Genomic DNA, 13,852 nt, shown 5'->3' with positions numbered 1-13,852 from the left:
CCAGGGCGTTCAGATAACTAGATGTGTGCTGTATATCAGTAAATATCAATAGTTCATCTCATATAAGAGTCAAAACAAAATGAATCAAAACACTAAAGTAGAAACAAACTCTTTTATGTTATCAAAACAAAGGAAATCAACTTTCTCCCATCAACACAATCCCATGTTTTGACAAAACTGCATTTTCTAACCAGAGTCAGAAGATCTGCCTAGTGCAGTATGGACACATCAGCATAGCTGAGAGACCCTGGTCCAGCAATTGTAGGGTTACTATGCAGTGTGGACTCTTAAGCGCAGACTTGGAAACACCAAGTCCATAAGCCAGGGTCCCACAGACCTGGCTAACCTTACAGTATGGACATACCTACTGTGTCATTCAAAGGCATGTACTGTCCAGTGCCCGCCAACAGAGGAAGGATGCTCTAATGGCAGGGCACTGGCTTGGGACTCAGGAGACATAGGCAAGGCAATGTTCTGCCACAGACTTGCTGTGTGACCTTGGGCAAGTCACTCAGCCTCTTTGGGCCTCAGTTCCTGGTTATAAAGTTGGGATAGTGGCACTGCCCTACTGCACAGGGTGTATTCAGGATAGCTACATTAAAGATTGTGAAGTGCTCAGATGCTATGGTATCAGTGAACTTATAACTACCTAGGACAGATAAATAGGGGACTGTTGCTAACTAATATCACAAGAAGAGAGCTGGGTAAGATTAGGCCCTCAGTCAATCCAGTACATGAAGTCAGTTGGACAATGAATGAATGAAGTTGATGGGACAAAAAAATGTTGGCTTGTATTCAGATCACATTTACACTGGTGAAAATCAGGAGTCACGCCCATGGCTTACATCCACGTAAATGAGAGTGGAATAGGACAAAATTTGGGTCAAATTGCCTGTAATGTTACATGGGTGCTTAGCCTGCTAGTGTCACAGGACTCAGGACAGTGCTGGTTAGTACCCAGTGTTTACTCAGCAGAGTGATTTTGTGAAAGGGTTCTTTATCACTGCTTCTAGTCTGCTCGCACGGGGAAACAAAGCACAGAAATAGGAGCAAATATATTATCAAAGTAACTGCAAGAATTCGGATAGTATTGTATCTTGGGACAGGATAGGACACTGGACTGGGGGGTCAAAAGTGTGCCTAGAGCTATTCATTTCACTGGGAACTGGGGCATCCAAACCTTGACCATCACAGTGCTATTGTTATGTCACTGGTCACAGTAGGGCTATCACTTTACACAAATCACTAATACCATGGTGTAGAACTGTAGTACATGACTTGCCAGTGGTCTTTGGCCCAAATCCTTAAAAGGTATTTAGGCTCCTAACTCCCATTGGAATGAAGGGGAATTAGGCACCTCAGTACCTGTGAGATCTGGGCCTTTGTGTTTATCTGGTGTCTGCACTCTTAGCTCCCGGTTTGTGAGGCCGAAGAGGCTGTGTTTGAGCTTCACCTTTCTGTGTCTTTCTGTCACCCTGTCCATACCTCTCTGGCTGGCCCACTTCCTGAGCAGCTCTGTCCCAACCCCCTATCTGTTTGTGACACTTATTCTAGACTAGAAGAGCAGCCCACCCAGCTGCTGTCTGAGATCTTCAGGTCCCTGGAGCCAGAGCTGAGAGGATTTATAGATACCTGCAATAAGGTCCAACAGTTTAGCTGCCTGCAGGTCCTGGTTACCCTGAATGACTACATGTTTGAGATGCAGGGCTCTTCCACAGCCTCCTCCTCCTCCTTCCTCAACATGGTCCTCAGCAACGTCCTGCTCCTGGCCAAGAACAACTTCAACAAGTGCATTGTGAGTCTCCATCCGTAAGCAGAGATGCACCTCGGAGCGCTGGAGCCCCAAGTCAGCATTTACCCTTTGTGCGAATAATTAGAGCTTCTGAGCCTGATGCTTAGCTGGAGTAAACCAGCATGGCTCCATTGAAGTCAGCCTCCCTACCCCCCAGTGAAGCCAATGCCTGTGTGGATGTGGCCCTCAGTTCTTGTGAGAATTAAAATCTCCCTGCATCATTCATTGCTAGTGCGTACACAAGGATGTCCCCACTTGTATGGGCACACTGCATAGGCCGTACTTTCACACAGGGCTGGGAGGCCAAGGGATTTCAAACAGCACATTCCTAAAAGCAGTGGCTGAAAATGCATCACTAGGAACTTTCCTGTCTCGGTGCTTTTAGCCATGGCTGAAAGTGAGCTGCAGGTCATTGTTCGGCCATCTGCGTGGAGCGGTACACGGCTTTCACACTAGCTGCTAGTCGACAGGCGCTCATGTCACAGAACCACCACGGCTGGAACTCATGCCTGCCCTTCGTGGCTGTCTCAGCTCAGGCTGAGTGATAGATAAACATTATAAATATTAGTTTAGCATTATCCCAGAGATCAAAGATTGAATCATCCCTGGAGACCGAACTCCCCTCTCCTTTAGAAGTGGTCCTTCAGTGGCACAGTGCTGGGGCACTGGAGGGGAAGCTTGCCCTGCCAATGCCCATGTGGTACCAGTTCTGGGGCAAGCGGATTCGAGGGCTGTCATTCTGGGCTGGAGGAAGGCAATACTAGTGAAGTTTGTTGGCGTATGCCACGCAGGAGGTCAGACTAGACGATCCCAATGGTCCCTTCTGGCCTTAAAATCTGCAAGCGTATGAATGAGAGCACTGAAATTGACCATTTTATCATTCTTGATTCATTCCTGTCGGTTACGAGTACAGGGTTCAGCTAGCTGTGATGCTGGCATGCAGGCTCTAGTGGGGTTTGCTTGCTGACAGGCTCTTTGGCATGCCCACCCCAGAGCCAGGGACTGGCCAAGTCTGAGAGTGTTCTGTTTTATTCTATTGCTCCCAGTGTGTCCTGTGCAAAGAAATCGAGGAAGCGAAGGTGCCTAGCAGGGCTAAAGGCGGGATCCTGCCTTTCGTCAGCCGCTTTGAGGAGTTCGTGAATTTCTCGGAGGATGTGTTCAGATGGGCTCAGCGGAGAGGCGAGCTGGACAAAGCTCATGCCAAACTGGTGGGCAGTGTCTTCAGCAGCAGTGAGTAGAGAGAGCCAGCAGTGGAGTACGCTCAGACCTGAATCACAACATTCAGATCTGGAGCAGTATTTCAAACCCCCTCTTTTAAAGCCCAGCGTGTTTGGATCAGGATTCTGGTTCTGTTAGTGGCACAGAGAGGCCAGCATGAAACAAGGATCTTGATCCATGTTGGAACACTGAAATCCCTCACACACACCCACACACATATATGCAGCCACCCATGTGTATGCACTATGCACAGAAAAACACACCCACACGCAAGGGCTTGTTTGGGGTCCCAGAGGGGTGGCCTAGAGTCACTCTTCCTTTCTGAGCTGCACCAAGTGCAAACCCAGTACAGCTGAGGGCTGAGAATGCATTTCCTGGCTGTAGATACACCGAAGCAGAGAGATCACAGGAGCAATATTAACAAGTCTCAGGAGGTGCAGAGTCACTGGAATAAGTTGTCAGAAAGAAGGTCTCCCCCCAAAAAGCACTCCTGTACATTGCCAAGAGAAAGAGGGGGAGATTGGTAGTTTGCAGGTTGCACTCTGCATTGCCATGCAAGAGATCCTAATGTGGGTCTCAAAGCTGGTCTCTTGCTTCCGAGCCTGGCAGGGGCTCAGGGTGCTGTGGAAGTGATATCCCCGCCCCCCCTCCACACACACACACACACAGAAGGTTGAGTTGTAGATCACTCAGAGATGCCCAGACTTTGAAAGCTGGAAAGCTACGTTAGCACCTTTCCCTGATGCAGAGGGCGTAGCCTTCTTTGCATATTATCCTGGATGATCCGCCTCACTAATGCAGTCAGTACCAGGCCTGTCAGGGCACCATCTGCGTTTATTAGAAAGCTACTGAGATAGGAAATAAAAATACATTACATGAAATCGTTATTTACATTACGATGTTATTCTCCTCCGGTATTGGAACCAGCGAGCCATTCAGATGGGACAGGCTAAGAGCCATTAGCTCCAAAGCATGAGCTATAGGCAAGACTCTAGGGCTAGGAAGATGGAAGCAGTCTGTAGATTGGACTGATAGGACTTGCCTAGACTCTCTGGAAGACCCTTCTGGGTTTGTGCATGGTGGGCTTAACTCACCCTGTCTTTTCACCTTGTGTCTCCCCTTCCTTCCTCCCCATCTTGATTATCAAAAGATCCCTCTAGGCCTATGTGCTTTCTCCCTTTCTTTTTAGTCAATAGTCTGGCCTCAGCAAACCTGAAGGTCAATACGGACATGGTCATGATGGAAAACTTCCACCACATCCACTGCTTTCTGTGCCAAAAGAAGATCCACTGCTTGGAAAGCAAGAGAAAGGAAGCCAAGCAAAGGTACCATGAACACCTGGAGAGATATGTCATTAAGTACCTGGGACAGCCACTGGAGAAACTCAACGTAAGTACATTATAAGCCACAACCTCCTCTGTCTATAGTATGTATAGGTCACTCCTTACTATCCTATCTGAGCACCTCACAGTCTTTAATGGATTTATCCTCAGACCGTGCCTGTTAAGTCCTTTTTACAGATGGGGAACCAAGATGCAGAAAGGCTAAGTGTCTTGTCCACGGTGGTAGAGCAGCAACTGGAACCCAGGGCTCCCATGTGCTAGGCTAGTGCCCTAACCACTGAACCATTCTACCTCCAGCAAGCATGACCCAGGAAGTCCCAAGGCTAATCTGAAGCACCCTTTTGACACTGCAAAAAGAAAAAAAAGCATTTTAACCAGAGCTAGCTCTCTCTGGTTAAAAAAGCAGTAAAGACACAGCAACTCAGGTCAGCTGCCTGAGTTCAGTCCCAGGCTGTCCTATAGGCTTGAACCCAAGTTGCCCTGTCTTCACCATGATCTTAATCCGAGTTAGCTGAGTTGAGAACGCAGCTTTTGCTGCTGTGTAGACAAGTCCTTACTTTGCTCTTACCTCATTTGTCCCCATACAATACTAGGCAGCCGTTGCTATCTAATATCCATTAGCACAAATCTTGTGCTTTATATGTCAAAAGTGCTTCTCAAACATTGGCTGAATGAGATCCTTTTTCCCTGTGGGGGATAATTCAATTTCTGCCCTAGATCAGGAGAGCTTCTGACCTCTAGAAATTAATACAGCCCTTCCCAAAATGCCAAGGATACACACTCTGCAACTAAACCCTCTATTGGATTCACACACCCCATCCAAGAGACAGTTGGAGGACAGAACAGGAAGGGGTTGCCCTGTTTGTGACATCAAAGCCAGAATTACTCTGGTGAGACTAACACTCACCATGTCTGTGCACCGCTGCCCTCTCTAGCTAGCATTGGTGGGTAACAGCCTCACTATTGTACGTGAGCGAGCAGAACTGCTTGTGCAGCTCACCTGAATTGGCTTTGAACTGAAGGGACAAATTTCTATCACTGCTTTCTCTTTTGGCTGCATGTCTGTGGCTGGCTGATGCCAGTTCTTTCTGGATGGCTGCTAGCGCAGAGCCTCCTAACATAATTTCAGGGTTCCCAAGTGATTGATTTGTTAACTGAGCTAAAAGCATGGCTCCACTCAAGCGGACATTCAGCTCTTTCCCATAGTTCCTTACCACTCCACTAACCCCTTGCTGTTCTGATTAATGCTCACCCACCTGCTCAATGGCCTATAACTTCTAATAAAAGCTAGGCCCAGCTGGACTTAATTGAAATGCCTGTTGGTTTTGATTTGCTTCTGGTCTTTGCTGTCAAATGCCTCCTGCCCCTGGAAGATCTGCTCAGCTATGACACCAGCCAGAGCTTCAATCAACTCACTGCCCGTGCTAATTGTTTTGTCTTCCATTGATGAGGGCAGAGTGGAATTTCATTGTTGGTGGCCAGGGAAAGTGACGACATTTGTGGTGTCCATTAGCAGTGCTCTGCTCAGGGAGAGGAATCCTGAGCAGCGGCTTTGCTGCCCACAGCTGCTCCCCATGTGACTTTTCAGTTATGAGCCGCTTAGTTGACTGACATGGGGTAAAAATTTTCAAAAGTGACTAGCTGAGTTAGGAACGTAAGTCCCCTTTTCACTTAGAAGGTGTAAGAGCTTGTCCATGCAAATGCTTCGTTCACATCAAGCTGGGGTGCTGGGCAACTAACCATCCATGTGGACCCTGCTGCCATGCGCTAACAGCTCCCTCATGTACAGCCGCTTGGTGTGCTGCAGGCTAGTGTGGGTTAGATTTACACCCCAGCTTCCCACCAAGTAGGTGTTTGTGTGAACAAGCCCCAAGTGTCACTGAAAGTCTGGGGGACGTAGGAGCAATGGGACGGCAGGGGAGTCACTCAGCGGCTGGTGCACCCCTCAGGACCGGGCATGGTGTACCAACCTCTTCTACTCTAGCGCCCCCTGTCAGTGGTCACTCCAGTCCTGGGGTGATTTGCCCCTTTTCATGTCTCTGCTCTCTGCCCAGCTTGCTCATAGTCCCACCCCTTCCAGGGGGAGAACAAGGCCAATGAAGCAGAAGCCTAATGACCCTTTCCCAAGCCTTCAGCCCCACCATGGACTCAATAGTCCTTGTCCCCCTTTGTGTCAGGGCTTTTGCCTCCCCTTCTCTGAGTGTCAGTAGGGGAACTCAGGCCCCCACCTCCAGTCCAGGGACCTTGCATTAAGCAGCCAGGGTCTGCTCCCATAGACTCCCTGCTGTTTCCCTGGGCCACTTTCTTCAGGCTGATGCCGAGTCCCCTCAGGCTCTCTGACTGCATGCAGCCACCCATAGGCTGGGCCTCCTCCTTCTCCAGGCACCTGGGACATCTCTCCCTAAGTGCCTTCTCCTGGGAGCTCCATTCCTCGAGTATCCCTCCCCGGAAGGCTGGTCTTGCTAGGAGAAGGCTTTTAACTCAGCTATGGTTGGTCAGCCACTTAATCACAGCCGGGAAAGTAACCGTAGCTGCCTATTAACCCCTGTGTGGCTGCTACGGGAACGGGGTGGGTGGGGGGGGTTGTATGCACCCCATGATAGAGACAAACTCCAGGAGCTAGTTTTTCCTACTGCCAGCACTGTGGAGCCAGTATCCTGGATCAGCAGAAGAGACACCTGTGTTCTGTTCTGCTTTATGCAGCCTGTATAAAACCACCAGCTATATTTGGATGCCAGAATCTTTATAGTTGATGAGGTATGTGGAGCAAAAAGAACCACAGGTTGCTTTTCAAATATCAGGTAGCATCAGTGTTGCTGCTACAGGATGCAGATGTCTACAACAATCTCCTTGCAGAGCATGGAGTGCGGAGAGCTAAAGGCATCCTCCTCTGTAGAACATAAAGACTCTGGCTCTGCACAAACGGTCAGATCTGCTCAGTCAAAACCCAGCAAGAGGCAGGAGAAAAGGCTTCTGGAGTCAGCCAAAAAAGAGCTTAGTAGAATCACACCGTGAAACAGCTGGTGCATGATTTGTCTCCTTTGCTTCCCCAGCATTTCTTCGAGGGGGTGAAAGCCCGCGTGGCTCAGGGAGTGAAAGAAGAGGAAGTGAGTTTCCAGCTGGCATACAGCAAGCAGGAGCTGCGGAAGGTGATAGAAAAGTACCCTGGCAAGGAGGTGAAGAGAGCTCTGGATACTCTCTACAGGAAGATTTACAAGTATCTCTCCCCCGAGGAAAACCTTCTGCCGGTAAATATGGCCTGGGCATCGCTCACAGGGTGCAATGCAGTGGTAGCTTCATATGTTTTGGGGGCCAAGCTTGCCAGGCAACAATAAATGGCAGAAGGAAGGGGACCTCCTAGCTTCATCTCTCTGACCATCACTCCCACTGCATTGTCTCCCTCTTCATGCCCATTGTTTCATCTCCTCTCTCTCTCTCCTCAAACCACCCTCTCTTATTTCTCTCCTCCCTCTTCCCAGTGACCTGTCTCTGCTCCCTGCTTCTCTTAGTAGTCTGAAAATTAGTGGGAATTCCTTTATCTCTGCTCCCTTAGAGGGAACTCTTACTAGGCAAATTCTGGGGCCTAGAGCCCAGATCCTCAAAGGTATTTAAGCACCCAACATTCATTGATTTCAGTGGGAGTTGGGTTCCTAAGTGCCTTTGAGGATGTGAGCCTAGAAGCTCCGAGGTCAACCCCGTGCATGTCCCTTCCTCTTGGGCTGGTGGTTGCACTTGTGCAGCAGGCGGTGAAGAACATGTGCCTCTGTGGGTGTGCATGGTTACGTTGCACTGCAGCAAGCCCCTGAGGGGAGCAGTATAGGATGCTCCCAGTAAGAGGGGTTATTCATAGAATCATAGAATCATAGAATATCAGGGTTGGAAGGGACCCCAGAAGGTCATCTAGTCCAACCCCCTGCTCGAAGCAGGACCAATTCCCAGTTAAATCATCCCAGCCAGGGCTTTGTCAAGCCTGACCTTAAAAACCTCTAAGGAAGGAGATTCTACCACCTCCCTAGGTAACGCATTCCAGTGTTTCACCACCCTCTTAGTGAAAAAGTTTTTCCTAATATCCAATCTAAACCTCCCCCATTGCAACTTGAGACCATTACTCCTCGTTCTGTCATCTGCTACCATTGAGAACAGTCTAGAGCCATCCTCTTTGGAACCCCCTTTCAGGTAGTTGAAAGCAGCTATCAAATCCCCCCTCATTCTTCTCTTCTGCAGACTAAACAATCCCAGCTCCCTCAGCCTCTCCTCATAAGTCATGTGCTCTAGACCCCTAATCATTTTTGTTGCCCTTCGCTGGACTCTCTCCAATTTATCCACATCCTTCTTGTAGTGTGGGGCCCAAAACTGGACACAGTACTCCAGATGAGGCCTCACCAGTGTCGAATAGAGGGGAACGATCACATCCCTCGATCTGCTGGCTATGCCCCTACTTATACATCCCAAAATGCCATTGGCCTTCTTGGCAACAAGGGCACACTGTTGACTCATATCCAGCTTCTCGTCCACTGTCACCCCTAGGTCCTTTTCCGCAGAACTGCTGCCTAGCCATTCGGTCCCTAGTCTGTAGCGGTGCATTGGATTCTTCCATCCTAAGTGCAGGACCCTGCACTTATCCTTATTGAACCTCATCAGATTTCTTTTGGCCCAATCCTCCAATTTGTCTAGGTCCTTCTGTATCCTATCCCTCCCCTCCAGCGTATCTACCACTCCTCCCAGTTTAGTATCATCTGCAAATTTGCTGAGAGTGCAATCCACACCATCCTCCAGATCATTTATGAAGATATTGAACAAAACCGGCCCCAGGACCAACCCCTGGGGCACTCCACTTGACACTGGCTGCCAACTAGACATGGAGCCATTTATCACTACCCGTTGAGCCCGACAATCTAGCCAGCTTTCTACCCACCTTATAGTGCATTCATCCAGCCCATACTTCTTTAACTTGCTGACAAGAATACTGTGGGAGACCGTGTCAAAAGCTTTGCTAAAGTCAAGAAACAATACATCCACTGCTTTCCCTTCATCCACAGAACCAGTAATCTCATCATAAAAGGCGATTAGATTAGTCAGGCATGACCTTCCCTTGGTGAATCCATGCTGACTGTTCCTGATCACTTTCCTCTCATGTAAGTGCTTCAGGATTGATTCCTTGAGGACCTGCTCCATGATTTTTCCAGGGACTGAGGTGAGGCTGACCGGCCTGTAGTTCCCAGGATCCTCCTTCTTCCCTTTTTTAAAGATTGGCACTACATTAGCCTTTTTCCAGTCATCCGGGACTTCCCCCGTTCACCACGAGTTTTCAAAGATAATGGCCAAGGGCTCTGCAATCACAGCCGCCAATTCCTTCAGCACTCTCGGATGTAACTCGTCCGGCCCCATGGACTTGTGCACGTCCAGCTTTTCTAAATAGTCCCTAACCACCTCTATCTCCACAGAGGGCTGGCCATCTCTTCCCCATTCTGTGATGCCCAGCGCAGCAGTCTGGGAGCTGACCTTGTTAGTGAAAACAGAGGCAAAAAAAGCATTGAGTACATTAGCTTTTTCCACATCCTCTGTCACTAGGTTGCCTCCCTCATTCAGTAAGGGGCCCACACTTTTATTGACTCCAAGTGTTTTACCTGCAGGTGGTCTGGCGAGCCATGGAACAGGAGTTCATACAGCAGTACCGAGAGTTCGAGCACCTGATCCAGCGCTGCTACCCAGGGTCAGGGATCACAATGGACTTCACCATGGAGGACTTGCTGAACTATTTCATCACCATCACTCAGTCTAGCATGTGAAAGCAATCCTTGTTGGCTAGGCGCGTGGTGACAACAGCTCCTGCTGGTGCCAAGAAAGCTCCATCGGCAGCCAAGGAGCCAAAATGACCATGTGAACATTTATTCTGGACTGACATTTGGCACAAGAGTTCTCAGCCTAGGTTTAACCCAATATGGGGATCTACTGAATTAAAGGGGAACTTTCTCAGTCATCAGTCTAAAAATTCGCCTTCCCTGAGAGGGAAGCTTTGGGATTCCTTTTCCCCCAATGGAGCCATGCACAGCTGATAATAAACCCAAACTGCTGGGTTTCTGTGACTCTCAAGGTGAGTGCTGTCACCTCCTACAGCATTGCTCTGTAACGTCCTGTCAGAGTGAGCGATCATAGAGCAACCCATGCTCATTAGACCCTTTCTGAGCACGCACTTCAGCTTCTTTATGCTGAGTTACACAGCATTGATCAGATGGGGGAGAGAAGCATGATATATTTGCAACTCTGAACTTATGAATTTATAGGAGGGTCCAAGTGGGAATGTAATTTTTGGCCACTTTGACTAATTCCAGTTAATCTCTCTTCCGCGTTCAACATACCCGGTTTTAAATAAAACTAGAGATGGATCCACAGTTAACAATTTGGGTCTAGATTTCAAATGCCCCAAAATGCCAGGGAGTCCAGATCTAGGGGATTGGAGCAGCCCATTGTAAAACTAAGGATCATTTTTTAAAATCTGGATATGGGTTTGAATTTCCAACACCCCTAATGTTTATGGTTGTTTGGGTTTGAGGTTTTGGTTTAGGTCTGTCTATACAAAGCACAAAGTTTGTTTCTTTTCCATAGCTCAGCGTCTCCCACAATTCTGGTATGAATGGGCTATTCTCCTCCTGTCTGCAGTTTCCACAGGCGCTTCAAAGCTGCAGCAGAGCCTGTGCTAGTCATGTCCCTTTCTCCTGCTTCCGGCCAGCTCTTCGGTTTCCGCAGCAGCAGGCAAATGGTGGTTCACTTCTCTCCTGTCCCTTTCTTTTAGATGTATCTGTAGCCATTTTGGTGGCAGTTATAGTATTTGTATTTATTTTCAAGTTTCCTCACCTCCTCCCAGTCAGGATCTAAACAGAACTGGGGTCAGAGACACCCGGATCGGCCTCAGAGTCCAAAAGCAGAGCAGCCCGTTCTCTCTTTGATATGTCTGAAATGAACCATCTCTCTGCTCACCAAGATAATTTCCACAGGCTTGCCCAATAGCAGCTGGACATGCCATAAGGGGTGGTTCTTGTTTCTTCCTTTGGCTGCATTGAAACAATTGGATCCATGCTTATGAATGACGCACTGCAACATAAAGGGCTTTCCGTCGCACCTGTATGCATGGTGTTAGCCATCTCAGATGTTGCTTAATCTATCAATTCTGCTGTACAAAGAGTTTAAAAATAAGAGTTATTTTATGTGACGTTGTTATAAATGTTTCATTTCCTAGGATGGGGCAAAAACTCTTATGCAACCTGGAGCAATTTCCCAGGGATCTTTCCACTCTTACCTAATTTAGCTTGTCTGCCCATTGACAGTATCACAAGACAATAAAAGGCTTTCAGTGTTGGCCTCATTGCTTTGACCTGTTCTTGTATCCCAGCGTGGTCACCTTGTGTTGTATGGGATGTCAACTCAGGCAGCTTTGCCTCATGGCACGGGGACTGGGATGAATCTGAAGCTCTTGGCTCAACACAAAGTAAAATCTTTTTTAAAAACCCTACCAAATTTTGTATGAATTTGGTGGTTGAAAAAGACCTGCTCTTCCCCCCATTGAAGGGCATGCGGACTCTGCCATTGACTTCAGAGGGAGCAGGCCCAAAGACGGAAAAGGACAGATGTAAAGCCTGGCATATCGTGGGTAGGGGTTATGCTAGTTTCCTCCCAACAGCTACACCTCATCCAGGCATGCAGCACTCTCTTTTCTATTCCAGGCCTGAGCTTCTGCTAAGCTGAGACTTCCTCTTGGGACAAACTCCAAAGTGGTGTTGTGAGAGGAACCAGTATCCACACAGCTCTAAAATGCTAACACAACTATACACATAATCATCCTCCACCTTCAGCTAGATTTCAGCCCTGATCCAACAGAGTCCAGATTTCCTGAGCTCCAGGGCACATTGGCAGGCCTAGCTGTTTTCCCAGACTGTCCTTGATGACTTAGGTTGTCGAGATACGAGTGGGTGGAAGGAGGGGTCTTTGTGGGAGGTAGGAAGTTCATCCTGGATAGTGGTGCATCTGAATGTTGTGCTTTTCAGAAGGTGCTTAGCTGTTTAGACAGGCACTTCCAAAGCATTGGAATAGATAAGTACCTTGGAATTGTGCTCTGTAAGGATGAAGGGATAATGCACCAGTCACTGGCATCACCCAGTCCCTGTGAATCTGGTTATTATACATGTGTGCTAGGCACTCTACAGTCAAAGGAAAAGGCAAGGACTAGGCAGTTCACCATTTTCCTCCGGTTTAAAAGTTCTCTCTCCTAGTCATAAGAGTATCGTCTAAGAGGTAAAAAGAAAAGGAGGACTTGTGGCACCTTAGAGACTAACCAATTTATTTGAGCATAAGCTTTCGTGAGCTACAGCTCACTTCATCAGATGCATTATTAATGAGCAAGCCCTAAATCTTCTGCAGGGATGTAGCAGCTCATAATGTTGTTCTCTGTTGGTTTTACAAAACATCTTTTACATGTAGCAGGTGCTGAAGAACCAAACTATCAAAGAAGATGACAAGTGCAGGACATGAGACCAGCAGTAACTGGGTGGAAGTGCAGGGTTTTAAGTCTGACCTTTAAAAGGCTAACAGAGTCAGTGGCATGAAGGTCAAATGGGAGCGCATTCTGCCAGCTTCGGGTGAGCGAAGAGAAGCCCAGAGAACTGATGGGCTGAGAAGTTGAGAATAGCACCTCAGGCGTGGCACACGAGTTTGTGGCTCCAGTTTTAGGCAGGGGTAGCTCCACTGACATCATTGGCATGGAGCTGGAGTTACGCCATGATGAACCATGAGCTCAGAGGGCAGGGAGAGCAGCATGGATCAAATCACACAGATAGGGCAGAGCCCGAGAGTGGAGAATCTTGAACAAAGTGGAGAAAAGTCTAGAGGTTCTACTCAGGTTAATCGGTAGCCAGTGTGGCTGCTTGGAGAGGGATCCTGAAGTCCAGGGGACATGGATGCCACACCCAGAAACTCTAAACTCAGTAGTACTCGCTCAGGCTTTGCTGAAGCCCTTTTAGCACTGCCACTGGGAACAACGTGTGGAACTCTACAGTGGACAGGACATCGGCAAGTACCACCGTGAACCTGCTTGACTGCGCATAATTGCAGGGATGAGGCAATTCCTTCCCACCTCATTGATGCTTTAGTGTCCCTGGGGGGCACTGAGTGTGCACACAGCCTGATGGGGCAATATGGCCTTTGCCTGTCTCAGAGGCACAGAGCGCCCCCTGGAGGCAGGGAAGGAGTGGGATGTACCTGGTGATTCCCAGGCAGGCACATCCTGCCCAGCTGGGGTAAGCCCAAGAACTGCAGCTGTGTGCCCCAGTTTTTGTTTTCCGGGAGCGCCCTGTAGCCTGTGTTATTTCACAGGGAGCCTGTATTCTTTATTTTAGAAGCAAGTGTGTGTTACACATAAAGCTGGGGAAATGCCTGAGATCTTTGACCCCAACCCGGTCAGGTGCTTTGTGCGAACAGAAACCAAGGTCTTCACGGAGGGGAGGGA

The 13,852-nt window shown here is 48.5% G+C and overlaps 1 protein-coding gene across 1 annotated transcript in view; it reads left to right on the top strand.

Annotated features, from left to right (window-relative positions):
* The window catches only part of LOC141993531 (exocyst complex component 1-like), a 75,960-nt gene extending 65,818 nt beyond the window's left edge, over positions 1-10,142 (top strand). The window contains exons 14-18 of the mRNA XM_074963076.1: positions 1,555-1,795; positions 2,839-3,022; positions 4,200-4,399; positions 7,407-7,601; positions 9,987-10,142. Of these exons, the coding sequence (XP_074819177.1) occupies positions 1,555-1,795; positions 2,839-3,022; positions 4,200-4,399; positions 7,407-7,601; positions 9,987-10,142 (976 nt within the window). The remainder of the gene's footprint in view (positions 1-1,554; positions 1,796-2,838; positions 3,023-4,199; positions 4,400-7,406; positions 7,602-9,986) is intronic.
* The last annotated feature ends 3,710 nt before the right edge of the window (positions 10,143-13,852 follow it).

The sequence above is a fragment of the Natator depressus genome, chromosome 9 (genome assembly GCF_965152275.1).
Source record: "Natator depressus isolate rNatDep1 chromosome 9, rNatDep2.hap1, whole genome shotgun sequence".
NCBI classification, from domain to species: domain Eukaryota; kingdom Metazoa; phylum Chordata; order Testudines; family Cheloniidae; genus Natator; species Natator depressus.
Note: the sequence above shows the minus strand (reverse complement) of the source record. Positions and strands in the feature narration are given on the sequence as shown.